This window comes from Alnus glutinosa, chromosome 2 (genome assembly GCF_958979055.1).
Source record: "Alnus glutinosa chromosome 2, dhAlnGlut1.1, whole genome shotgun sequence".
In the NCBI taxonomy this organism is placed as follows: Eukaryota; Viridiplantae; Streptophyta; class Magnoliopsida; order Fagales; family Betulaceae; genus Alnus; species Alnus glutinosa.
Window position 1 is genome coordinate 37,840,195 of NC_084887.1, and position 27,723 is coordinate 37,867,917.

General features: G+C 35.4%; 3 protein-coding genes across 5 annotated transcripts; 2 read left to right on the forward strand and 1 right to left on the reverse strand.

Moving 5' to 3' along the window:
* The first annotated feature begins 443 nt into the window (after positions 1 to 443).
* On the forward strand, positions 444 to 3,824 carry LOC133861060 (uncharacterized). Its single transcript, XM_062296757.1, has 8 exons — positions 444 to 852; positions 1,514 to 1,657; positions 1,754 to 1,869; positions 2,189 to 2,280; positions 2,503 to 2,524; positions 2,630 to 2,698; positions 3,344 to 3,412; positions 3,498 to 3,824. Exons 1-8 carry the CDS (start codon positions 642 to 644, stop codon positions 3,576 to 3,578), a joined length of 804 nt encoding a protein of 267 aa, XP_062152741.1. The 5' UTR covers positions 444 to 641; the 3' UTR covers positions 3,579 to 3,824.
* An 873-nt stretch (positions 3,825 to 4,697) lies between these two features.
* LOC133859994 (uncharacterized) lies at positions 4,698 to 10,980 on the reverse strand. Its single transcript, XM_062295606.1, has 4 exons — positions 10,525 to 10,980; positions 7,556 to 7,831; positions 6,982 to 7,119; positions 4,698 to 6,408 (listed from the first exon to the last, which is right to left on the reverse strand). Exons 1-4 carry the CDS (start codon positions 10,825 to 10,827, stop codon positions 4,867 to 4,869), a joined length of 2,259 nt encoding a protein of 752 aa, XP_062151590.1. The 5' UTR covers positions 10,828 to 10,980; the 3' UTR covers positions 4,698 to 4,866.
* Positions 10,981 to 19,674: 8,694 nt separating this feature from the next.
* On the forward strand, positions 19,675 to 27,507 carry LOC133859996 (protoporphyrinogen oxidase, mitochondrial). Of its 3 annotated transcripts, none has more exons than XM_062295608.1 (18): positions 19,675 to 19,815; positions 19,950 to 19,989; positions 21,668 to 21,803; positions 21,890 to 21,955; positions 22,192 to 22,242; positions 22,396 to 22,452; positions 22,624 to 22,700; positions 22,817 to 22,853; positions 23,050 to 23,115; positions 23,431 to 23,471; positions 24,121 to 24,253; positions 24,433 to 24,612; positions 25,092 to 25,166; positions 25,663 to 25,786; positions 25,866 to 25,974; positions 26,132 to 26,206; positions 26,338 to 26,444; positions 27,184 to 27,507. In XM_062295608.1, exons 1-18 carry the CDS (start codon positions 19,785 to 19,787, stop codon positions 27,315 to 27,317), a joined length of 1,539 nt encoding a protein of 512 aa, XP_062151592.1. In that variant the 5' UTR covers positions 19,675 to 19,784; the 3' UTR covers positions 27,318 to 27,507. The 3 variants fall into 3 exon arrangements, with proteins under 3 accessions (XP_062151592.1, XP_062151594.1, XP_062151593.1); XM_062295610.1 differs by having other exon boundaries at positions 23,437 to 23,471; XM_062295609.1 differs by having other exon boundaries at positions 22,630 to 22,700.
* The last annotated feature ends 216 nt before the right edge of the window (positions 27,508 to 27,723 follow it).

A 27,723-nucleotide genomic window follows, 5' to 3' on the forward strand; every position in this document is an offset into this window, starting at 1 on the left:
CTAGAGTGCAAGGCCCACTTCTTCTGCCCTCCTAGATTCTAGTTTCTAGACAGATAATGGACTTCAGTCCATTTAACCACGTATGATAAATGATAATCATTTTCTGTTACATCTTTCACCGATCTCTATACAGAATGGGTTAATCTATCATTAAATGCGTGTAATCTATTATATGGATCTCATAAATTCAATAATGAATATACCAAAAAATTGGTTGGAATATGAGATGAAGAATGATGTCTAATATCCATCCATGTATATATATATTATGGATGCAAATCAGAATTTGTTTTCGGATACATACCATGAATCACAATTAGGCCTCTCATTTAACATAGGAATATGTTTATTGTACAATTTTTATACAATTTAAGATACATTAATCAAATTTATGCATGTGAATCTTATATATTACCGATGTATTTTGAGTCGTGTGAAAAGAGTTGTGCATTTGGATGCAAAAATCATTTTCCTTTCACATAAGAATTCCTACGCCTTTTCCTTGTCACACGACACGTCGTCGTTTATAGCAAAGAAGAAAACCAGCCCAGGGTTTATCAAAAATCTAAAACCCTAGAATCAGACTCAGGGAAGAAGAAGAAGAAGAAGAAGAGGAGGATGAAACCCTAGAGGCTAGATCCATGGCGATTTTTCTGAGACGCGCATTCTCAAACCGAAACCTCCTTCTCCTCCGAAGATCCTCGGCCCTCCATGGCGGCGAGCTCCGTCAAGTGATCAGCTGCTCTGCTAACAATGACATGAACTCCGAGACTCATCACAGGACTCTCACTCTTCCGGCCGTTGGTTTTCCCAGAGAATCTCGCCGAGGCTTCGCCAAAGGACGCAAATCTAGTAAGTAGTATTGTTTTTGTTGATTTTGATGCCCAACATAAGCCAATTTTTATGCTTTAAGATTTGATTTTTGACTCTGAGAGTAAAGGGTTATATGGTCTTTCATTTCTATTTCATAAAGCATGAACTTTTTTTGCGGAGCGTTGGCATTTGCTTATTATAATTCTACATGTTTAATTGCTTAATGGGGATGTTTAAATCCATTATGAGTTAGTTTCACAGGTCCTCTTTTGAATGAATCTCTTGGCTTTCTGAGAGTTTCAATCGTTTTGCAGATCATGCTTTGTTAATAAATTGTTGGGTTCCATTCTTATAGAGAAATTTCTACTTGTGTAGCCTTGGAAGATCCCTATGATTTTTCTCTGTATTGCGCACTTTCATTTTCGTTTAACTGCTATAAAAAAATGAATGCGAAAATTAAAAGGGAATCCATGAGATAGAGATCCATTGCCGGTATGCTGGTTGAGAGAGTTTTAGGTATTTTAGATGTAATTTTTTGTTGATTGAAATACCCTATTGAGCTTGGTCGAAGTGATTCTTTTTGCTAGAATAACTGCAAATTGTTTAACTTTTCACAACCCGCATGCTATCTTTTTGCGAATTTATCATCATTATCCCTTTACATTTGAATCTTCCTTTTCTATTTGGTTACACCTTTTAGAGGATGATGATGCTACAAGCACTATTGAAGTTTCACCCGATATTGGACCCACTATTAAGGCAAATGCTGCCTCACAGATGGAGGCGGCAATAGTTGCATTATCAGGAGAGTTGACCAAACTAAGAACAGGAAGGGCATCTCCAGGTACATTACTCCATGCCATCGCTATTTGTTACTGTTTATTTTCTCGTTCTGGTTGTCTGATTTATTAACACGATTATCGGTGGAATGTCTCTACAGGGATGCTTGACCACATTATTGTAGAAATTGATGGTGTAAAGATGCCCTTGAGTCACTTAGCTGTTGTTTCAGTCATGGATTCCAAAACATTATCCGTAAATCCTTATGACCCAAATGTAATGAACTAAACTTCTGCTTATTGAGTTTATTACTATTGGTTTCCATACTTGTCTTTTCTTTTTCATTGGCATGTGTAACTGTTTCTTATTAACATGTGTCTGTGATTAGGTCTTCAAATCTGTAGATCTATTATGATGGAATTTTTATGTATCAGTTGCATTAAGTCAATATTTTTTGAAACTTAAGTTCATTTGCTTTTATATGGTTTGCAAAAGATGGGCATTTAAACTTCCTTTTTTCTACATGCTGATCGTTACTTAATCTAAACATTCCAGTTGAAAGAATCATTCCAGTGGTGGTGCTTGTTTTATGCAGACCTTAAAAAAATTAGAGAGCGCCATTGTTGCATCTCCATTAGGCTTAGCCCCCAAAGTGGATGGTGAGCGGTTGATTGCAGTTATTCCAGCGTAAGTGATTATGTTTAATCTCATACTGCCACTTTCCTTGTCCAAAAAGAAGCCCATTTGCTAGTAATGTCTATTTTAAAAGTGTTGTACTTGTGATAATCATAGTTTTAGTTACTGTTGGATTTCAAGAATTTTGTTTAATTATTTGCCACGTTAAATCTTAATCTATCTATATAAATATTGCTTGACCCATTTACATTTTTTATACTCTCCAATGACCAGGTTGACGAAAGAGCATATACAGGTAAGCAATCATTGCCTTTTCCCTTCATTAACTTTTTTCATCTTTTACCTCTTTGTCTCTGCACCGTGATGGCTAGCGTTTTATATCATTGGACATTTTTACAAGGCTGTGTGTAAGGTGGTTGCCAAGTCTTGTGAAGATGCTCGACAAAGTATTAGAAGGGCTCGCCAGAAGGTATAACAGTATCTTTGTTCTTTTTACTAATCTTATCTATGTTTATATTTCGTGGGTATTATTAGAGAAATATAAATTTTTCTTCGGGTAAATTTGATCGCAATCAAATAATCTTCAAGCAGGGTCAGGAGTAGGAATTTTGGTCGGGAGGACCAAACTATAGTATTGATACACAACTCAAGACAAACTATATATATTCATTAGTTTACTATAAACAAAAATTATCAAAATGTCTAGCCCCTTATTTTTAGTTGTCTATTGTGGTGAGCTCACAATGAAATGTACCTGTGACAAGTGTTCGTGGATGAGAAGGAAAAGAATCAAGGGCATGCCCGACCTGAGCTCCTACTCCCAGGCCAGAGCAAGAGCAGAGAGGAAGAAGGAACATTAAAAGTTTTAAAATACACAGATTCGCTCGACTGGGGCCTCAAGAAGATCGTCCAAAACAATGTTAGGCAGTTTCCTAGAGATTCAAGAAGATTGTCCAAAAGAATGTTGGGCAGTTTGTGTGGCAACGAGTCTAAATATGGGAGTGTCATTATTATAGATAGGGAATACAAATGTATTCTACGCATTGCTGTGAAATGCCTCCCCCATGTTCTTAATCTTTATTGTGCCTAAGCAGATTGTTGGTTGGTTTTACAGGCAATGGATACAGTAAAGAAATTGTATTCACATGCCCCGAAGGATGATATAAAGAAATTGGAGAAGGGAGTGAGTTCTTAGCTAATCACAGCTAAATAAATTGATGAGTTTTACATTGTTTTTGGTGTTTTCTGACCCTCGTTCCTTTTCTCAGGTTGACGAGTTGACCAAAAAATTTGTCAAGTCCGCAGAGGATATGTGCAAGGCGAAGGAGAAGGAGATCACTGGAGGCTGAGTTCCGGATTTCTTCTTTTGCATGAGTACACAGTTTTTGAAGATCCCAAATCAGTAAAAAGTCCTTAGAATATCAAATATTTGGTGATCAATCAATGATAAAGTGAGATTTTGCCATGTTTTACTTTTATTGCTATGAGATTTAACCTCTGCCAAAAGGGTCCATTCTGTTTGCAGCTCGATGGCAGTTCCAATAGAAAATCATGTAGAAACACATTTATAATGTGAATGAATATTCCGTTTATAATTTTTTCTAGACATTAGTAATTTTTCTGTAGGCATAGGCGAGATAATTTACACGCATAAGCCTCCTAGGTTCGGGAGATTCCAAAATTATTCTAAGCCTTTGTGGTGCGGCTGGGACTTTTATTTCAAACGAGGTTGCAAAAAAAAAAAAAAAAAAAAAAAAAGGTCTTTAATAGTTTTTTTTTCATGATTAGAAAATTTTAGGAAAAAATCAAATTTATATTTTATTTTAATCTCAAAGTTTTTCTTTGATTCCCAATGGATCTTTCTTTCAACCTACTGTTTACATTTGATTTGAGCAATCAATTAATGTGTTTAACATGTCATGTACCATTTTTTTTTAATGAAAATATCAAATTTAATCACTAAAGTTTTCTATTATTTTAATTTTATTTAATTTTTCAGTTATTAATTTTGACAATTAGGCCTTTTAAGTTTTTCTCTAATTTTAAAAAGATTCGTTCGTCTAATTAATTAAAAACATGTCACATTAACTCATTCAATTCATGTTTTTTTTTTAATCAAAAATAAATAAAAATTAAAAAATTAATTTTTTTTTTTTTTAAGAAGTTGTTGACCCCTCTTGGGAGGAGTGTCAACACACATACTCCATTTCAAATAAAATAGAGAAATCATTTTATGGTTAAGATTGAATTTTACAGAATTAATAATATATATGGGCTACATCATTTAACATAGACAATAAATACATGGTTAGAATATTTAAAATTTAATTTGAGCCATAAAATAATTTCTCCATTTTTCAAGTGAGATGGTGAAGATCTTGTTCGGTTGTTCCCAACGTTAGGGGCACGGGAGGAAAGTTAGTCTCGATCAAAAGAGGTCGGGCTTGGGTTTGAGATTCGGCTGAAAATGTTCTTCATCGGGCTCAACAGTGATTAGCCTTTACAACAAAAGCTACACAATTTACAACTACGGGCTACCAAAACCTTTACAATGAAATAGCAGCTGTGAAAAATACTTCAAGACGAAGTACTCTCCCAAACATCTATACATATTGCCTACTTCAAATCCTCACCATTTTATGTTTCTCTAAAAATAGCCTCTTTCGTCACAAGCTTTATACCCCTCACCCAAAGCTCAGCCCTTTCAAACCCACCCTCGCATACAAAATGCACTTCCCTGTTCTTCGTAGTCACCACCCTAAACAGTCCAGCTTCATCAGCACCACCCTTATTCTTCCTATTCTTCCGAAAGGCTGGGCTGGGCCCCACCTCAGCGTGCCGGCATATCACATTTCTCCGGCCAGACTTCCCCCATCGCAGCACCCCTGCAGACCCCACCATTCTAATTTCCTTCCCGTGTGGAGTTCCTTTCCCTTGCTTGGTGTGCTTCTGCAGGTAAGCACCGCCTAAAACTAGCTTGCGAGAAAGCTCGTCGAGTATCACACGCTCTGCGTCGTTTTTCCTGCCAACAGTTTTCCTTGCAAGTGAGAGTGCCGTTTCACCTCTAGCATTCTTAATCTCACAATTGGCCCCATGTGAGATCAAGAGCTCACACATGGACCCATGGCCTTCCTTTGCAGCCAACATGAGTGGAGTGTAGCCGTCCCCATCAGGGACATTTACATCATAACCTCTACTAGTCAGCAATTTAACCGCATCCAAGTCACCGCGGCGAGCAGCACAATGTAAAGCACAAAACCCTCCAGCATTGCGGTTGCCCTTTTCAAGGGCAAATTCAAGCATTACCTTCTCAAATAAGTCACGACTCTGATGCAACTCAGATAAGCTGATTGCAGTTTCCCCAGATTTGTTGTGCAGTTTTACATCAGCCCCTGCATAAACCAGCAACCTGAATGCTTCAACATGACCCTTCAGAGCAGTGACCATGACTGCCGAGAAACCATTTTCGTCCTGATAATCAAGATTAAATCCTCCCCGGCCAATAATAATTTTTAAAGCCTGAACGTCACCAGCTTCGGCTGCAAACATTAATGGAGAGAAAACAGACATACTGCTGGATCTAGGTATCTTTATAGCTTTGATTGCATTTAACACTGCTTGTTGAAAACCAAGGGACCACCGGTTTGAACCAGCAATTGAACTTGCAGACTGACCAGCAACATTCACCAAGCCAAAATCAGCACCAGCCATGGCCAATACCTTGAGACACTCTTCATGCTTATATTTTGCACAAATCATCAAGGCCGTGTCACCACAATCTGAAATTGAGTTTAGATCACAACCAGAGTCAATTAGGCATTGAAGAATTTTTGACAATCCAAGACGGGCGGCCATGTGTATGGGACGGAACTCAGTTTTCTTGGTTGTCTTAACAGGGCATTCCACGTCCACACCACAATTCAAGAGCACCTTGACAGCGCCTGCATTGCCACATAGTATGGCATGGTGAAGGAGAGTTCTTCCGTGATGAAGGATATTGGGAGAGAGGTGTTGAAGGAGCATGCACAAGATTCCACCACTCTCTTCAAAATACTCCACCGCACACCAGGTGATGGCATAAGGCTCTGCCAACCCTGCACCCACTCGAAATTCTTCCCCTGTAGCCATGTCCCAAGACCAAGCTCCCAACTTCACTTTGATGTCCGTCCTGGCACCAGCCTGTTTTTCCATTTTAGGAGGAAAAGCCCACAGTGAGGGGAAAAAAACGAAAATCATGAAAAGATAAAACAGTAATGATTCTGTCACTATCTTATCCAATACTGAACCTGCAGTACGCATCATCCTATCACATACTGCGAATATAATTCATTTACAGTGAAGATTCTAACACAATTCCAGAAACCTGCACCATTGGCTTGTCATCAGGTAGAGATCCAGCTGTGATAGCAATTACACCAACATCACAGAGGGACCCACCCGTTGAATTGGTCAAGCAGACTTATAAGTTTCAGACTAATAATGAAGTACTTGTTATTCCCCCCCTGTTTCCCAAAAAATAAAGACAAAAAAAATTAAAAAAGCATCCTTTTTAGGGTCATATGTGACTGCTTATTCTATTATTTTGTCTGACACTAAAGATCAATTTCACTTGACCGGTAGACATATTATAGAAGTTGCAAAGCTTAGAAGTACGCAAATTTACTGCAAAAGAAGTAAGCCCACTCAAACTTGGTCTCCATATGTTCCACCCTAATCATTCCAACAATTAATACTGAGACGTAAAATAATCACCTGGAGCAGCAAATGGACGACGGAAACCTGCCTGCCAACCACAGCAGCAGCAAGTGCAGTACAATCAACATTCATGTGAACAGAGGGCTTAGATGACTGAAGCAAGACCCGATCAGCTGCACTTGCATCCACACCACACTGCAATTAAGCAATAAAGTCAATGTATACCCAAACAATCAATCAATAAAAAATAGAAGAGAATGAACTAAGACATTAATTGGCTGCCCTGGAAGACATACTGTTAAACACATGGCTGTGAATTCAGTTACTATCTGGTAATATCCTTCCACAACGGTCAGAGAGAGGAGATATTACAGAAAAGGCATAGGATATTTTTGTAATGAGAGCCAAAATAAACCACACAGCCCAAATAGCACACAACTGTACTGCAGCTTAGAGAAAATAGCCACAGTAACTGTATAATGTTCATATTGGTGAGGAGCAATTAACTTAGTAATATAAAAGGAGATTAACAGCGACCACAGAGCACTCATTTCTGTTTTACTACAACAGTCCCTATAGTAGTATCTAAAAAAAGTCGATGATTGATAGCCCATAGGATTGCAATGTTTACCTTCATGAGTGTATCAACTACATCCACGAAACCCCTGCAGCATGCCGTGACAAGAGCGCGCACAGCAATATGGGGCCGGATCATATCAGATCCCATAAGCAGCTCTGCAAGCCTTGCACGGCCATGACAGCTCACCTCCAGCAGAGCCTCCTCACAGGCTGGCTGTGACGCCCCAGCTTTAAGTAAGATCTGAAGAATCTCAAGGTGGCCCTCCCTCACTGCTGCTGTTGTCGCGAAGCCCCTGAAGAGTTTCTGGTTTACATCAGCTCCAGTGCTCTGTCATGTAATAAGCGCCAACCCTTAGTACATTGCCAAGCCCTTGACAAGACTCCACAAGAAGACATTACACTCGTGTCTCTTTCTTTTTCCTTTCAATTTGCCCAAAATCTCAAAGGTTAAGAAGAAGAAAACCAAACCAGTGCCATACTAAGCATCTTGGATTCTTTATTGATGCAAAAGGTAAGGCCACACGAAGACAAAAACGGGGAACAAATCTGATGTAATAGGCTAAAAAGCACAGAACTTTCATTTGGCAATACATGAAGGCCATTGATAAGAAGGGCGATGTATCATGCATACAAACAACTATGTACTTAGCCTGCTCTGGCCAAAGGTCAAAGACAACTAAAAGGCATTGGGGAATGATCAAGACTGATCAAATCAAAAAGGTTACGTTTAATATCTCTGCTTTCATCACATTACAAGCATTTTATTACATCAAACCAATAGAAGAAAACAACATCAAGTATTGAATGAATAATTCTACGGGATTAGAAAACTATCATCATCCACAGTGACAACCCAACTACAAGTTTCATAACAAAATTCAACAGCAGGATAAACTTGACAAGGAAGTTGAATAAAGATCATCACATTTTTGTGGTGCTGAAGTGTGCATAGCAATCTAACAGTAATTCGTACAAAGTTTGTGGAGTATAGTCGACAGCAAGGCAACATAAGCAAACAATTTAGAGGGGCACTATTCTACAAAAATAATACTATTCCTCTCAAACAAGGAAAAAAAAAAAAAAGCATTTCCCATTCAATATAAAGAGCCATTATAAACTACAAAAGAGGCACTAGCAAAAGCAAAGGGACATAGTAGATTAAAAAAAAAAAACTGCCAATCTACTGCTTTACAGAGAGGACTACCACCACTTCTCGTTTGTAAAACGCACAACAATTAAAAAAAATAGAACGGACCATAAAAGACCCAAGGATCAAAATTCATCAATAACCTTCAATAATGAAAAATCATTCAGAAAAATATTTAAAAAGATGGTATGCTATGTGTGACAACAATGAGAGAAGTCCATGACTCTGATCTGATGGTTGAGACCGATTGTTTTATTACTTCTTCAATTTCAACCCAATCAAGAGAAGGCTACATCAAGTACAGAATACCGAATCTCAATACTTTGAAGCAAGCAGCTAAATTGATCACAGAGCAGATGAACTGAGTGTTATTAGTTTACGTGAACAATGAGATACAGAGACAGAGTCCCACACCAACTAAATAATAAGAAAGAAAACAATATGGCACATGATAAGAAAATATAAGAACATTAATTTTGGATTATAGAACAAGATAAGTGGATTTAGCTGAAAAAAAAAAAAGAAAAAAAAACCATTTGGAAATCAAAAGTGAATAAATTAGTTAAGGGCTACCATATCTCCATTAATGAGAGATAATGAGGCACTTATACAATTACATAATGGACCCAATGAGGTAAAAGCATTAAAGACAATGAATCTTAAAGAAACTAAAAGGAATAAACACCCCGAAGAGTGATAATGCCTGCGGAAATCGAGACATAAGCTTCCAAAAGCATTCTTTTAAACTAAAAGCTTAAAACGCATCAAAACGTCCTAATATTCTCAATTCTGAGTAAATAAGCAGAAAAAAAAATAAATAATAATAATAAAATTTTTTTAAAAAAAAAAAAAGAAAAAAAAAAGACAGATATGCTGACTATTTTAGAGGGAAAAAAAATCAAGTACTTAAAAAGCACTTCTTCGAACAGTAAAAGTTACCGAGATTTGGATTCCCTTTTTATTTAGGAGCAGAACAGTAAGCATAAAGAGCAAGAGAGATTTAATTTCCTTTCCTTTTCTGAAGCAACCAAACAGAGTAGGAGACAGAACTCTTTTCAAGCTTTAAAAGCTTCTAACAGGAGATTTGTTAAAAGCTTTTAGAATTGAGAATCACAAACTAATGAAAACAAAATACGCATAACGTGCTTCAAAATCAGTTCAAATTTATTTGGACGGATAAATTTTATATAGACTCTTTCACATTAACAATGGATAATTTGTTTAAAATAAAATAAAAAAATCAAGTACTTAAAAAGCACTTCTTCGAACAGTAAAAGTTACCGAGATTTGGATTCCCTTTTTATTTAGAAGCAGAACATTAAGCATAAAGAGCAAGAGAGATTTAATTTCCTTTCCTTTTCTGAAGCAACCAAACAGAGTAGGAGACAGAACTCTTTTCAAGCTTTAAAAGCTTTTAACAGGAGATTTGTTAAAAGCTTTTAGAATTGAGAATCACAAACTAAGGAAAACAAAATACGCATAACGTGCTTCAAAATCAGTTCAAATTATTTTAAAATAATGATTTAAAGATAAAAAGCGCTTAAATAATCTAAAACTAGTGAAAAACCAACAATGTGAATACAAAAACGTAAATCTCAATCTCAATCACCAAAGTGCAAAGAAAATAGATAAAACAGTTTCAAATGTTTCCCAAGCAAATATAAAACGGTTTGAGACCAGTGAGAATCACAAATTTGATCACCAAAATGTAGAGAGACAAACGAGTAAGAGAACAAACGCATAACGCTTTCAACAATTTCAAAGCAAAAGAATAGACACGTCATTTTCGACATGCTTCAAAATCTGCAAAAATCAACAATGCGAATGAAACAGTGACGAATCTCAGCTTCGGTGACAGTGATCTGAGCATTTACCAGCAATTTCTTCACGAGGCCCACATTCCCGGTGTGTACGGCGAGAAACAAGGCCGTGACGTCCGTCTTGAACTCCTCGTACACCACGCGGACCTCGCTCGCCGATTCGTCACGGAGGACCAGCTCGGTCTTCCTGCTCTTCAGGCACACAGCGCCAACGAAGTTCACGTCCACGAACGGATCGGCGATGCACTCCATCGCCGACCTCAGATCGCCGGAGAGCGAAGCTTCGAGAAGCCGCTGTGAGACCTCTGCCTCGTAGTCCACCGGAAACACCTGCTGCCTCCCGGAGAACACCGTCATTGAGACACGTGGCGGAGCACGAGATTCAGTAGTACCAAACTCTCGCTGCAACTTCAGGCGAAGGCTCGCATGCGCTCTCTTTCTCTCTCTCTCTCCACGAAACGCGAGGCTCAATAGAAACTTTGAAAGCAGTGAGCGCCAGAGACACAGAGAGAGGGAAGTGGAGACGGGTGCGAATTTATTGGGATGGTTTAACTGGGACTTAACCACGGTTGAAAAAATTGGTGGGAGGGTTTAAAAAATTGGGTTGTGGGGTCCAGTGTCAGTGTGGTTTTTTTAGCCTTTGAGCTCGGCCGGGACTGGTGACTGGCTAGAATAGTGGATGAGCGGCTAAATATTGCCTTGGCTTGACAAGATTGGTCCTGGGCCTGAACTCTCGGCTCGGCTTCAATCCCGGAGAGAATATCGTGTAACAGTCGTGTCTGTGGGATGTCAAATCGAAACCGTTGATTGATTAGGATTTTCTGTTGTTAGTAATTAAATAATTCCGATTTTATAATCTCAATATTTATTAATTAAAAAACTATTTATATCATAATCTCGATATTTGTTACTTACAAAAAAATATTTGCATCCTATATATATATATAGTCAAATGTGAATTGGTAATATTTCTAAAAAAGTATGATTAGTTAGGATAAGGACTCTCTTCATTTCAACTAAATGTGGATAATCAACTTTTTTATCAAATGAGCAAAAAAAAAAAGTAAAGATTTTCTGAACCTCTTTGGACTTTAGCCTATTACAAATACTTGAAAATATTATATTTAGTCTTAAAAAAAAATTAAAAAAAATAATAATAATAATCTCTTTACCCCTTAAAATTTGGAAAAAAAAAAAATTTAACCCAAATATTTGATTCAAAGTTAATATATTAGATAACGGTAAAGTTTTGGATAAATTTATTATAATGGATAATAATTAACCATGATTTTGAAATTTAGAATGCGATTTTTTTTTTCTTATCTTTTATCGTAGACCAAGCATGAGTTTACAGTTTGCACTCGATTAATGAGTATTTGAAAAATTCATTTTTTAAAAAATATTTATTTTGTTTACATTTTAATAAATAAGACTGTAATGTTATTTCATGTTCAATTCACTCCGTCTAGTAAGTCCTTTTCTTTTCTTTTTTTTTTTTGTTAAAGCAAAAAAAAACACCAATAATGTTTTTAAAAAAATTTATATTTATTGTGGCAACAGTCCAATTTGAATTGAAAGTTTCTAGATTTCCTATGGTAAATTCATCATACTTTCAAATTTCAACATTAAATAAAATACATTGAATTGAGAAAAATTAAGATCTTCCAAATAAATGATTTTAAAAAGTAAAGAGATAGAAAAAGGATCACGTGATAATGTATAGCACATCTCGATCTTTTAAAAGTAATAAAGATGAAAAATGTTATTTTGTATTCTTCCAACCTGCAAAATAATCATTTATTTAAAACTTATCCAATAAAATTACTCTAATCAATCGAAAAGATCATCTATGGTTTTAAGATCCTTAACATGGATAAAAATAAATCTATAAAATCGTAACTAAAAAATAACAATTAAGATTTTAAAAGTGGATACATGCAAAATCATAATATATACAGACCCTAATATAATTTAAAGAACTCTCTTAACTGTTCCTTTATCCAAATATATCAAAAATAAAAAATAAAAAAATCCAAGTTGATGTCAAGGTCAAGAAGAGTCCTGTTCTGTTCTACGCTTTTTTCTTCACACTTCCTCTATCTTTTGAGGGTCAAAAAGGGTAAAAAGTAAAAACTGAGAAGATAGGCATAAAGCTGTAGTAGTCATCCTGTATACTCCGTAGTCAGTTTGAGTACCGGAGAAGCAATCGCTCCATTTGAGTTAAGGGCTACGGTGACCCAGTCCAAGCTCCAGTACGTAGCTCAGTCAAGTCTTTTTTGACCTACAATATTTGCACTTTGTCAGCGCATGTCCTCACTCTCCTCCCGGTTCACCCCACACATGCAGCACTTTATCTGCTAAATACAGAGAACAAACCCATGTGCATTGATCTGATATTATCGACGCAATAATTAAGATAGATGTTAGAACTTAGAACGTACAGTTAGACCACTTGAAGTTGACGAGGTAGTCATCAAAAGTATATTGCGAAAGGAGAATAATTTAGCAAAAGAATTTGCTTGGAGTAGGTTGATATATATAAATCAAATGAATTGATCTTAAAAAAAAAAATAGATGTATTGTGCAAATTAGCAAGGAGACGAAGTCTCGTTCTACTTGATAACTTGATGTATACTATTAAATAAAATAAATTAAATTATTAATTATAAAATAACTTCTCTCCATTTTATTTTATTCTAAAATTGAAAGAATCTTAATCCATATTACATGCATAAAAGACAAAATAATACGTTACAATACGAGTAGCAAAAACTACCCTTACAGCATCGAATACCCTTGAAAGTTGAAACCATCAGATAATGCAGGTCGGCTCAACGTTTCGTGTACTATTCATTGCCATATGGCCATGTCGTACTAGGAGACGCGTCGGCGTCGCCTAACTTGGGGCCCTTTCAGGATGAAGAATATCTGGCAAAATCACCAGTATGATATGGGCCCATCCTACAGATTTAGGGGAAAAATCTTTAGTACAGTGGACTATACCGTACATCAGCGCTGATTTCATTGGCTTTGCGAGCCCCAAACTGATGGAGCCCACAAAGAATGCAGAAATCATGGTCGTCACGGTACAGCTGGTTCTACCAAATTCCCGCCCCATCTCGGATCTTAGAAGATCTCCCCGACGCAAGATCACGTTGTCTCCTATTTGTCCGTAGACAAAGACTGAAAGACGTCAGGTTATTATCAAAGCCAGTTATTAATTAATTATAAAAAAATATTTGACTATACACTCTCATTTAATTTTTATTCTATCTCTGTATATATAGACTAATAATATATCATCTTTGAATATATAAACTAATAATATGAGAGATAGTAAAAAAAAATATAATACGACCTTAATTTTTTTAACAATATTATTGATTCATATAAATAAGCGTGAAATAAAAATATATAACCAAGAATTTTTCTTAATTATAATATTAAGTGAGATTTTGATTGGAATTCTTGGAGGATGCTCATTCATTGTCACGTGGCAGAGTGATGGGAGTTCTTGGACGATGCTAATGCATTGACACGTGGCAGAGCATAGTCAGTGTTAATTGCCGAATTTGAGTGAGCTTAGCCTGCACCTGCAGTGCTTAGACGGCCAAGAGAATGCAGAGATAGACTAGTGACAACTCCGGGTGAAGTAAGAGCTATCAAAGCCTGGCCGCACAGTAGACACGTGTGTTTTGTCGGAGAAAGCAACACTGACGTGGCTGTCAACGTGTGTTTTTAGTCTTAATTGATATCATGATATCCGGCTTAAGACAAAGAGATGCTGCTAAGCGCATCTCTTTTTCCAAGTGCAGCAAAACCAATCCCTCGCGTGGAATGAACGCGTTGCATTGCCAGGAAAGATTCACTTTTTCAGTGTCGTTGGATTGGATATGATGTCTATTTAGTGTTGAAGCTATAATAATAATAAAATATGATGTCTATTTAGTGTTGAAGCTATCCATAATGTTGGATTGATGGATTGAATAAGGGGCGAAGAAGGGAAGCAAAAAGGAAGGAAGAGAAAAAAGAGAGATTTGATTTGGGTGGTGTAAAAAAGTTACACGAGATTTTTGTAGTGTTTTTCATAGTCTAGATTTAATTTTACATTTTTCATGAAAAATAGAGTATATAAAATAAAATTTGGACCATTGAATTTTTTAACAACACCCCGAAAAAAAAAAAAAGAAAGAAAAAAAAAGAAGAAGAAAGAATTCATTTCTCCCTTGGTTTTGAGTAAGGATATTGTTGAACTACAAAGAGAAATATTACATAACTCTCAGTTAAGTTGCATTCTTAAGTGTATACTCATTAAGAAAAATATTATATAAAAATTATTATTGAATTTTTTTGATCTAATAGTGATTTTTATTAGTAATCAGATAAAATGTGTAGTTAAAAATACATATAACATTTCTCAATCACAGATAATATTTCCCTATTCATTTGTGAGACGAAGACTTAAATGTCCAAATTCACGAATTCAATTCCAATACAACATTATAAATTACTAAATATTTTTAAAAACTTAATTAATAAAAGATAGTGAAGTTAAATTATTTAAATTATTATTTTATCAATAAAGGGCGCGCAGTTTGTTTGTTGTACCCCTTTATAACCATACCGAAGTATTAGCTTGGCGGTGATTGATTAATTATACACAAAGTATAAATCCTATAGACTATAACCTTTTCTGTTCAAATTTGACGAAAATAAAATAATCAGAACAGTGTGGATTCTAGAGATAGGCTCTCCTCCCACCTCTTCTTCTTCTGTTTTTTTTTTCTTATTCTTTTTTTGTTACCCTCTTTCCCTCCAGCTGATGGAACAAATAAAAGAAATGATATCTCCCACCCTCTTTCATTTCACTCCTTTCTGATTCCTCTCTTGTCCTTATACATAAAGCTTAAATTAACTCAAGTTGTCACCGACATTAAAGAACGCTATCAACAAATCAATCAATGCAAGAAATATATGTAGGGAGGGAGTGGCTGAATATAAACAAACAAGAGTAAAAGCAGGTGTGACGACCCCGCACGTGATGGGAATGGAGGAGTTTTCATTTGTTAATTGGTTGTCGCCGTGCACGAGGGGGGAAGCAGCTAGCATTACCACCCGTCACCCGCTCATGTGACCCTCTTTAAGGGCCCTTGAGAAAAATGAAGCAGTAGGACTGTACGTAGGAGTAATAGTCCGCATCAGTCTCTACGAAGGCACGGACAGGTACTCAATTAATTCTATTTGCTTTATGATCAAAATTATTGAAAATCTATATCCATTATTAGGGTACTAGCTAGTATTACTTTTATTATAGAGTGCTCCTCAAAAATTTGAAATTTTTCTCTAGAGTACGTATTTTTTTTTTTTTATGAAGAGACCCTCCAAATTTTTTTTTTTTTTGGTCCCCTCCAAAAGCTTTCATTTTACTTTTGCCTCCTACCAGTGTGAAAAATCGAAAATGTCCCCCTTCTTTTAGTTTCCCCAGCGTGAAAAATGCTGAGAAGTGAGAAGTGCCCCCTTTTTTCTTTTGCTTCTTTCTCAAACCTCTGAAATGTCAATCTCAAGTTTTCCATATTCTCAAAACTACCTCTCTTTTTTTTTTTTTTTTTTTTTTTTTTTTTGACCGTGTACTCAGATAAAATAAGGGAATTCAGATCTTATTTGAAGCGGAGAATAACTGATTCTTTATACTCCAAAAAAAAAAAATGCCTTCAAATATAAAGAACCGTTCCTCTTCACTTCAAATCTAGCTCCAAAAACTAAATAGGGCATTTTGTTAATGAGAATCATTATAAGTTTGGGGTGTAATCAAATTTGTATGCTTAAAGGTAAGTTTTTATTATGGATATTGGTGATACCATTTACTAAAGGCTCCCTTAGACTCAAAAGAGGCTCACTCAACCTAATAACACATGTTTTTATTTCCTTCGGACTCAAGAAGATTTATTTGTCCTCAGACCAATAGTCACCTGTCCAATGAGCACGTAGTAAGGTGATCATAAAAAGAAGGGCATTTTCGAAAGAAAAACTATTAATGAGAATATGCCACATTTCATATTGGTTCATTGATCTTTGGCACTTGTCATAGTAAAGCCCACTTACCATATCAACAGCAGTACTATAAATGAAGGTGATGATTCCTATTTTGAAGTATGCACATTTTTTCCTCCCCACTCAATAGTTCTATTGAGTTTTCTCTTAAATAACTTATTAGCTTAAGTATCGGAGTGATCTCTAACGGTACTTCTGATAACTCGCCCTTATTTTTTTCATGTCTTATCACGTCTCATTAACTGGACCACCGGCCAAATGTACAAACATATATTAATTTATTTAATTAATAAAATCTCTTTTTGTTAAACAATGGATTTAGGTTAAATTTTATCAACATCAAGAGGAAAATGTTTTAAGGAAAAGATGGAGTACTCCCGCCCGTATGCATAAATCCAATAGACTTCTTGTGCAATAAACTTTTAAACGAATAAGTGTTACTATGATTATGTTAAGATAAAACAGTAGCAGTTAATTGTCTCATTCTATTTTTTATTAAAAACAAAAAGGTCGAACCCCAATTTTACCCGTAATAAAATTCTCTCTATTTCAAATAACATCAAGAGCATCCAATTAATTATAAAACAATAAGTAAAATGATTTAAAATATTAAATAATAATTTTATCCCTTATTTTGTAGCTAAATTAAGAGGATCCGTTTCCCCATTACCGTACGTAATTAATGCAATATTTAACTACGTGTTATAACTGAAAGTACACTTATTTTTTTCTTTATTTGGATCAAGTTGGCTTCGTCAACTCTGACGTTAAAATGACGCATTTCGACCTCTACAGCTGTGCCATGAACGCACGGATGAAATTCATGCTTGTGAGTAGGTTATGAGGGCCCCTATGCTGTATTACGAATTTAAATTTTGAACTATAATCGTCCGATCTCAAACCTTACATCTCGGCCCCCACATTCTTTTCCAAAGTTTCCATCCCATCATGAGATCTTCCTTTTTGAACACTCTTGTCACTTCCCTCGCAATTAATTTGGTATCCGTTTGCTTTACCACTTTTCAAATATAAGGTTTTAAAAAGTAGTAATTTTAAAACATAATTAATAAAAACATAATTAAGTATTCGATAAGATCATAAGTTTTTCTTTTTGATATGTCCACATCAGAGGAGAAGAGGATTCGAACTAGTAATTTCTGTTTCAAGAGGCGTAGTCTCCAACTGATTGAACTACCTATTGAGTTAAAATCATAAATTTTTTTAAATAGCTAGGTTTGAATCTTTTTTAAAATACACCCATTTATCCTTGTTTTCAAACCATATAAAATTCGGTTAAAATTGCAAATTTGGCCCGCAAAATCTAAACACACTCTTAAGAATAATTAAGAAAGGCGTAAGCAAATCATTCTTAAGATAAGTAGTACTAAAAACAGACAAATCAAAAACCAATCATTATAATTTAAAACGGAAGTGGCCAATTTCATAAATTCCCTTTGTCAACAGACACAAGCGACCATCTTGAAGCTTTTGCGCCTTTTTTTTCTGGTCTCCAATTGCCTTAGATTAATCTTTTGGCAAAATTATGGTCAAGCGTGAAGGCGACACCAAATTTAAATATGACAACGCCACTAATCATATTGGAAATCCTAGTGGCATTCCGTGATAGGTCGATCGCCATGGAAGGAAGGTTCTTTTGGAGACAGATTTGTCTCCAAGCTAGACACCACCTAACCCCAATTCAAACAAGTTGCTTGTGCCTCAAGGTTCCCAAACTTAAGCAAATATGATTTTAATCTACTCATTTGGCTTTAAATCTTTCGTGGGGGGGGGGGGGGGGGACATCTCTTTTTCTTTTGATAAGATGGCAACCAACCTTTTAAGCCATGGCTTCCCTTTAAGTAAAATAGAAAAAAGCAAGCAATTTATTGATAATCATTCAATAGGTTTCTTTTCCCCTCGATGTTATCTGACATATATTATCAAGAAATGATTGAAGGAGAGCCAGGATTCTTAATTATCCGAATCATATGAGTGCAAAAGCATATTTTTGCCGGGCCGCTTACAAGGCAAGAAAAAATAACTGGAGTGGCGCCAGTCAGCAACTGGTTGGATATTTCCGATGCTTAAGTCATTAAATTTATTGAAAAAAAAAAGAAAAAGAAAAGAAAAAAGAGTTTTAGAGTAGAAGAGACTCTTATCTTATTTGGAATGACCACCCTCATTTATGCCAGACTCATTGTTTAAATGTCACTTAAGAGGCCTTTGATTGTGTACTAGTAAGATGAATGCGATAGACTTCTAAGATTTTTTTTTTTTTATCCTTTCTAGGCTTCTAGCAAAAAAGCATTTATGTTAATTAAGCTCAAAACTTTGACCCTAAGCTTGTTTATAATATCATAAATAGGCAAAAATTGACATGCTCTCGTGGGCAACCTATGCATGATAGGCTGATAGCACAAAAAACTTAAGGAATTAAAAGTCAAATTTAAAAATTAAGGTTATGTTTAGTATGTGAAATGACTATTCATTAGAAAAATTAATAGTTTTTATTGAAAATATAATAAAATGGAATGAAATAGCTCTGGAATAGTCAGTCTCATTGATCATGAGAAAATGACTTATGTTCCACAATTTTGAGAAATATTAGTCATTTCTTCATAAACAATAAGAATGATTATTTTAAATGTTAGATGCTTATCATATGATCTAACACTAATGCTATTATATTTTACATTCTTTTATTCTTAAGAGCACTAACAACATCTTCCTAAAAAATCTCATATTGTTTCCATAGACGTAGGGAAAACTTAAAAAAGAAAAACCTTTTGAATTAGATTTTCGTATTGTCCTATAACCTAAGAAAACATTAAGTGAGCCAAAAGTTATACCCTAGATTTAGAGAAATAAAAGCGGCTTCCTTAACATTATTTTAATATAAAAAATTTTATCCATTTTGTGTACCAAATGTAACCTAAGATTAAATTGCGCGATTACTCGAGAAATAAATTTATGTATTTTCCCTTTTCCTCACGGGGTGTGAAAAATGTCCTCATATCAAAACACTCGAAACCTCATTACTCAATTCAATTTGGACCGCTCCAGGCCTGTTGGGTCTGGTTAACAAAGTCTCATACTGAAAATTGTGGGCCAAGGCCCAAATCATTTTACAGCCCGGTACTAGTGGTAGTTCTATTATTACTACTATTCATTATCTCTCTGTGGTCCATCTGTGCAACGTTTGAATTCTGCAACAACGTTCACTCCCCAGAGCACCACCTATCAACAGGACTACGTCCGCAGAAATGGCCTCAGCTTCCAAAGAAGATAAGCGGAGTAACTCTCTCTCTTCCTAATATCATTTTACGATTAGGTTTATTAGGTTGGATAGGTTTAGGATATCTCTTTATTTTTTTATTTTTTTGAATTTATTATTAATAGCAATAATAATGGTTTTGTGTACTTTTCAGGTTCGGCTAAAAGAGTAGCTGTTATTGGTGCTGGTGTTAGGTACTGTTGTTAATTAATATTTGAGGTTTTGGCTGATTTTGAGTCATTAATTAGTTCTACAATATACTGCTTGTTAGTAAATCCTTAAAAAGTGCTTTCTTAGAGACAGGCTGAGTAGGCTTTATCTCTTGATTTCAGCTACACTTCCATTAATCTCTTTGAATTTAGTGTGGGGGTTGTTTATCAGAATCACAAAAGCAAGGCCAATTGCTTTAGCTATTAATCTCGGTTAATGGTTAACTCTAGGGCCGGCAATTTTTACACTGTTCATGAATCCGACACGAAATTAAGGGGTTAGGGTTAAGCTTAAGGGATTTGATTCTTGTACAACACCAATACAACAACTGCACAACAACCCCTCACATGAGGGTGGGCCCCAGCATGTGGGACCCACCCTCATGTGAGGGATTGTTGTACAGTTGTTGTACAGTTGTTGTATTGGTGTTGTAAATCTAACATTTTCCTACGTTTAAAATGGTTCGGGTCATAAAAGGTTGACCCGTTTAATAAAAGTGTCGTTACAGGGTCAACCCGTTTGACCTGCGGGTTGACCCGTATACTTAAACCTTTTTTTTTTTTTTTTTTTTTTTTTTTTTTTTTTCAACACTAAAAATTAAATATAAACAATCATTTTACCTCTCTATTTCTCTCACTATCTAAAGAGTAAAGACTAAAGAAAAAAAAATCTTACAAAAAACAAAACAAGTCTTTTTATTTTATTGAGTTAGAACTTGAACAAAAAAGGCAAAGACTAAAAAAAATTAGCGTAGTTTTTTTCTTTCTTTCAAGTTTTCGATCTTAGAAGTTAAACCAAAACAAGTAAACAATAAAACAATTCAATGTTTTATATTTCAACTGTGAAATAATATGATTTTTTTTAGTTTAAATTTGTGTTTTTATTTTTATTTTTATACTTTATTAATAAACGGGTCAAACGGTTTGTGTCGTGTCAATCCGTTATTTAACAGGATCGTGTTAGGGTTTAAGGGTTTGAGCATTTTATATAAACGGGTCGTGTCATGGTTGACCCTTAACGGGTTGGCGGGTGAAACGGGCCGTGTTAACCCGTTTTGACAGCTCTAGTTAACGCTGTGGTCTTGTGGATATAGGGCTGTTTGTTTTGTTTAATTTGATTTTTGGGTGAAAAAGTTGCATATTGTGCTGGCAAGGCTAATTAAGGAGACTATGGGATACCTCATAAACTTAGTCCCACATTGAGTGGGTGGATTGCCCACATTAGGTGGATAGATTATAAAATTTTGCTCGAGAATGCGAAGTCCCGCATTGGTTCTTTACTAAGTAAGACCAGGCTTATAAGTGAATCTAGGGAGCTTCAATTGCAACTTGATTAGTTCTTTTGGAGTGATAGCACATATGTAATTAGCTCTTTACCTGAGTTGTTACAGGTTAAGCTAGAGTAGACTACGCGAAATCTCAATCTACTAATTATGTTCCCTTAAGAAATGTCTGGAGTGTTGAACTCTCTTGAAATAAGCCCATTAGTCCAGCACTTGTTATGTGCTTCATAGATGGGGCCACATTAAACTTTCTTACTGATATGTCTAATTGTTTCATGATTCTCATACATTTATATTTGCAAACTAGTTTATGAATGCTAGATATATCATTTTCTTTCTCCTTTCCGCAAGTTGACTTTGACTTTATTTTGATGGTCAAGTGGGCTTGCTGCGGCGTACAAGTTGAAATCACATGGTTTGAATGTCACGGTATTTGAAGCTGAAGGAAGAGCTGGAGGGAAGTTAAGAAGTGTTTCACATGATGGCTTAATTTGGGACGAGGGAGCAAATACAATGGTAAAATTTGTGGCTGCAGATTGGAATGACCATGAGTCCAATCTAGAATTTGAAAGCAATAGTAATGGAGGTTTTGTTCTGTTCAGACTGAAAGTGAAATGGAGGTCAGAAGTTTACTTGATGATCTTGGACTTCGAGAAAAGCAACAATTTGTAAGTGTTTCTGCATTATATCCAATTGTGGACCTGTAACTTGTGCATTTTCATACCAGTGTGGGGATCTTTGTCTTTAATTTGTTGTCTAGACTTGTGACTGCTAGACTTTGATTCTTGGAATTTGAAGTGATGTTTCATTGCTGCGGAAATAAAATTTTGAAGTTTATTGTAGCCGTTCTCGGAATCTGTCATGGTACTCTGCTGACTAAATTAATTGTTGTCTACCGTTACAGCCAATTTCACAGAATAAGCGGTATATTGTACGAAATGGGATGCCAGTATTGGTATGTCCTGCGTTTTACGTCTGTACTAATTGCGTTTTCTTTTTTTTTGTAGTATCACATGTGGTTGGAATATTTTTTATTTTGCTGTTTTGTTATTGTCATATATGCATTTGTGTCTAACCCTGACCATAGCATCTCAATTTTTCTCACCAGATACCCACTAATCCCATTGCACTGATCACAAGCAACATTCTTTCTGCACAATCAAAGGTTTGTTTCTAGAACATGGTCAGAAAGCAATTAAACGTTAGAAAGTTTCTATTTTTTAAAGAATTATTTTGCAGTGTTTTTGGGCCCATTGACAACAGTGATGACATGTTTTATTTTTTAAGAACTCTCTCTGTGAGTATACCCTTATGGGGTATGTTAATGTATTTGCAGTTTCAGATAATTTTGGAGCCATTTTTGTGGAAGAAAAGTAACTCCTCAAAAGTTTTTGATGATGATTCACAGGAAAGGTGATGACTTCAATAATAGGCAATTTTAAGTTCTCTGCACTTTAAGTCTTATTTGTTTGTTATTATTTGAGGAGTAGTTCCTTAGTATTCTTATTTGCTATTTGTTTTTCTTGTAGTGTGGGTGGGTTCTTTCAGCGTCATTTTGGGAAAGAGGTATTCATTGTACTGTTGCTTCATTAGTCCATGATGCTAACCTTTCCGATCATCAAATAAAGCTTATATAGCATAATGTTTTACAATTTTCCTGACAAAATTGATTTTGCACACAATATAGTGAAATACTCAATAGCTTTGGAATTGATATATGAAATATTTAATGCATTTCTAATCACTTATTTTCACTTGTAAGGTTGTTGATTATCTCATTGACCCTTTCGTTGCGGGCACAAGTGCTGGGGATCCTGAATCTCTTTCTGTGAGTAATGCACTTATCATTGCTAAGAAGCATAAGAATGATATTGTTTTCTGATTGATCAATTATTTTACCAACTAAAGAAAATGCCTACCCTGACATGCGATTTATTGTCCTAAAATGATCTGGTTTGGGTTGACATAAGAAACACTTGAGCTGTTTGTTTTTATTCTTTTTTTCCAATCTACAAGTTTTAGTTTTAGGGAGTTGCTTTTATAAGCTATGGTATCTTTTTAGTTATGACTTTGAGTTTTGATGCTTATTCATTTTCATTTGTTCAATATCCCCTTTTCTTTACCTCCTTATCGTTTCAAATAGATGCAGCATTCTTTCCCGGAGCTATGGAATCTAGAAAAAAGGTATTATGTCCTTTTGCAACTTCCACCTTATAGATTTGTTCTTTGCTGAAGATTTTTTGACGTAGTTTTTTTTACCAGTTTTCTCTGGTTTCTGTTTGAATTTGGATTGGCAGTTGGTTGGGTCATTCAATAACAACCATACCTTCGCCAATCCTACTTTTAGGAGAGATTATGGGAAAAATAGATATATTATTGCTTTATCAAAGCACCAAAAGTTTTATATGTGAGTCATGCTTAAGCTGACCCTGATATATTTGTCTCTTTATGTTGCACAATTAGATCTCCACAGTGAGTAGGGTCTGTATATTTGTCCGAATATTACAGGGCTTAACAATCCTGTGAGCACTTTAAATTTCAGTCTAGGTTTGGTGATACTTGAAGTCATACTTATTAGCAAATAATGTTGAATCTCTATAGTTTCGTTCCTTATTGACTGTTCACAACCATTGGTTTGGACATAATTTAACTTCAAAGCAGTAGTCCCATTACAATTTTTATTTTTTTTGTTTTGGTGTAGTTGATTTTAGTATTGACAGAATGAACTGTTGTAGTTCTCCAATTATAAATAACATGTACCTAATGATATTCTATCTATTGATGCTTCCTTCATGATCTATGCCTATAATTGGCCAATTTTCTATTCCATCAGGTTTGGCTCTATTATAGCTGGGATGGTTCAATCTAAGTTATCCACCAAAAGAGAAAAACGTGGAGATACGAAGGGTACTTCAGAAAAAAAGAAACGCCAACGTGGTTCATTTTCGTTTCATGGTGGAATGCAGGTATGGTTACCTCTTAAGAATTGATGTAGTTTGCATGTCTTACCTGACATCACTTATGTGTAGCATGCTTCTCACATTTGTAGATGTAGGAATGAAATGCTTATATTCATCTTTGTTGCACACTGCTAGTTTTTAAAATATGTACTTGGTCCTTATTTTCTGATCGTGGTCTTTTGCAGATGCTTACTGATATGTTGTGCAAAGAGATTGGCAAAGATGATCTTAAACTGAACTCAAAGGTTTTGTCATTATCTTACAGCTGTGATGGGAATTCTGCCTTAGAAAATTGGTCAGTTACTTGTGCTTCCGACCGTGATAAGCATTCACAAACCTTATCTGTTGATGCTGTAATCATGACGGTCAGTACGTATCTTTTGTCAAGGTGTTTTTCGACATTTATGTGCTTTCTTTCTGTCAAACTTCATTCAGGGTATTTGTTTTTGACTTTCTTCATAGTGTATGATTTATGTGTCTGAAACTTATGCATTTCATTGCCTGAGTTGCTTAGAAAGAAATAAAACAAGAATAAATGAAATAAAGAAAGAGAAAAAAGATATCTATTCCTCATGGCAGTTGTTGGACTCCTGCCAACTCCATGACTTAGTTGGATTGATGTAAGGTTTCTCAAGGACCGAAACCCCTTGCCATGGGACACATCGCATATACTTGCACCTTAGTCACATGACATACACAGAATCTGCTTCTGTATGTTGGAATCTTCTTGCTCTATCCTTGGCATGAATGGGAGTGCACCTACTCACACTTGCCACACTATAAATATATTTGCTACTAAGAAAGGAACATCATTGTTTTCTGACAAGGAACTTGTTTATGATAGGCTCCATTAAGTAATGTCAAAGAAATGAAGATCACCAAGAGTGGAACGCTCTTTCCACTTGACATTCTTCCTGAGGTATGTATTCCTATAGTTTGACTTGAATAATCATGTACATGCTTATCAATGTCTTTAGGGACTACATTACAGTTTTGTCTTAGTTACTTAAGCTGGTAAGAACCCGGGAATATGTGCATCCTTTAGATAATCAAATTGAAAAAAGCAAAATGCGTAGCATGCATGAAATTTTCTGCTAGATGACATTAACAATAATGAATAAAGTAACATAAAATATGTCTGCATTTTGACGTTTCTCTTTGAGACATTTTCAGTTGGGTGGGAATGGAGTAGCAGATGTTTTTCCTTCAACTTGAGCATCTAAACGGATGGAAAACATTCCTCTAAATACCTCCCCATTATGTTCAATTAACTTTATACCTGTAAACAATATAACTAGACAAGTCATTGTCCTTGACAAATAACTTTGGCACTTGAAAAAAGCTCTGTTCATTCTTGGTGCTTTCTATCAGTTCAAGTTGTAGCAAGTATTTCGTATTTTCTGGTCATATTGCAGGTGACTTACATGCCATTATCAGTCATAATCACCACCTTTAAGAAGGAGAATGTCCAGAGACCTCTTGAGGGATTTGGAGTTCTTGTTCCTTCTAAGGAGCAACAAAATGGTCTAAAAACCCTTGGTAATGCTTTGTCATTGCTCAGTACAAGTGAATATCTTATATCATTCTTCTATGTCACTGTATGTATTCTGGTGTACAGGTACACTCTTTTCTTCTATGATGTTTCCAGATCGTGCACCTAATGACCTATATCTCTATACAACGTTTGTTGGTGGAAGTCGAAACAGTGATCTAGCAAAAGCTTCAACGTATGGGAACCTTCCATGCTTTTGATTTAATAAATCAATTATGCAACGTATCCTTCACTTTTATATATTTTTCATCAATTTTTAGTTCACTCCTTTTATTGTTCTAATTATATATTTCCTGCAACTAACATTTTTCTCCTGTTAATTGTATTTCCAGAGATGAGTTGAAGCAGATTGTTTCTTCCGATCTTAGGCAGTTGCTGGGAGCAGAGGGAGAACCCACATTTGTAAAGTATAGAAACCAATAATTTCTTGTTTTTCGTTTTCCTTTTTCTTCAGGTGGTTAGGTTGGAAATGATATATAGTAAATTACCATTTTTCTTTGTTTTAAGTTCTGATATTTTGAAGTATACTTAATGACAGTCATTTCTACTGGAGTAAAGCATTTCCCTTGTATGAGCGTAACTATGGCTCAGTTCTAGAAGCAATTGAAACGATGGAGAAAAATCTTCCTGGAATCTTCTATGCAGGTACTCACTTATCAACTTGAAGTTCAGATAAGCAATCATTTTCAATCCAGTTGGATAAAGGGGTGGCAGATCCTCCATTGTCTTAGGCTTAGACCAATACGAAAATCCTTTTCAATCATAAGTTTCTAGGGAGTTTATAACTTTCCAAATTCACATCTTAATGATGTCTCAGGTTCGAGAGTTGTCAAACCGTGACTCCCATTAGGCTTTTATAGACATTTGTGAGAGAAAAGAACAGCACATCCAGCCATCATATAACTACAAGTTGTGAATATGTATGCTGTGTTAGCATGCTAGTTAAAGATATTGCAAGAAAATTGCAAGATATTTGATAATACCTTGTCCTAAGGTTTGTTCATGAAATGATAGAAGTACGTATAGCTCTAAGTATAAGTGAACTCATGCCCTCATAGCCTTATCCTACTGGAGTATATGGTGTTGGGTACAGAAATCCTATTTTGCCAATATACACCTTTTAGCTTTTATGTAAATGCCTCTAAACCTAATGAAACCTTCTTTTCCTACCATTTTGAGATGAGACAATGAGGATGATATTGAGTGCGAAAAGGGATCCTGCTGCTAATGAATCCAATAACTGGATTTTTACCTTAATTTTTATTTATTTTTTAAAGCCGCACTTACAAGAATGGTTTCTGTCTGCCATATTATGAGATGATCAACTAATGACATTAACATTTTAAAATTTCTTCTCTTGTGGTCTGGACTATGAACATGTTAGGGAACCATAAGGGTGGTTTATCTGTTGGCAAAGCAATAGCCTCTGGGTGCAAAGCAGCTGATCTTGTTATATCCTATCTGGAGTCTTCTTCAGATGACAAGGCCCTTAGGGAAGAACCATCATTATATAAATAAGTCTATCCTTGCTGCTCTAAGTACTATTATCTATCCTCCCTCTTCTTTGAACATGAAAGGATAGATCATCGCTTGCAAACTGTATGCCATCCCCTACTTTTGAATGGTCATCAACAATGAACTTTGTTTTCTTGTACATGACATGAGTTTCTTTCTCAGCTTACCTAACCGATATATTTCTGTTTATTAAGATTTCCTAGTTTTTCCTTTTTTGTGGGATAAATAGTTAGTCCAAGATTACACTTTCATGCATAAAATGCATTAAAGAGAACACTGGGAGAGATTTTTTTTTTTTAAATAAAAATAACTTTCAATATTAATAGATAAACATCAGCAGAGAGCAAATTGCTTCCTAGATACAATATCATAGACACAATTCGGAATTTCTTCTAACCAAACTTGATCT

Excerpts from the sequence above, each read along its gene's own strand:
- LOC133861060 (XM_062296757.1), top strand. The coding sequence starts at position 642 with ATGGCGATTTTTCTGAGACGCGCATTCTCAAACCGAAACCTCCTTCTC. Across the intron at positions 1,870-2,188 it reads TAAATCCTTATGACCCAAAT|ACCTTAAAAAAATTAGAGAG; the intron begins GTAATGAACTAA and ends TGTTTTATGCAG. Across the intron at positions 3,413-3,497 it reads TAAAGAAATTGGAGAAGGGA|GTTGACGAGTTGACCAAAAA; the intron begins GTGAGTTCTTAG and ends TCCTTTTCTCAG.
- LOC133859994 (XM_062295606.1), bottom strand. The coding sequence starts at position 10,827 with ATGACGGTGTTCTCCGGGAGGCAGCAGGTGTTTCCGGTGGACTACGAG. Across the intron at positions 7,832-10,524 it reads GCCTCGTGAAGAAATTGCTG|AGCACTGGAGCTGATGTAAA; the intron begins GTAAATGCTCAG and ends ATTACATGACAG. Across the intron at positions 7,120-7,555 it reads TAGTTGATACACTCATGAAG|TGTGGTGTGGATGCAAGTGC; the intron begins GTAAACATTGCA and ends GCTTAATTGCAG.
- LOC133859996 (XM_062295608.1), top strand. The coding sequence starts at position 19,785 with ATGGCCTCAGCTTCCAAAGAAGATAAGCGGA. Across the intron at positions 24,613-25,091 it reads TTGATGCTGTAATCATGACG|GCTCCATTAAGTAATGTCAA; the intron begins GTCAGTACGTAT and ends TGTTTATGATAG. Across the intron at positions 25,975-26,131 it reads GATCTAGCAAAAGCTTCAAC|AGATGAGTTGAAGCAGATTG; the intron begins GTATGGGAACCT and ends TTGTATTTCCAG.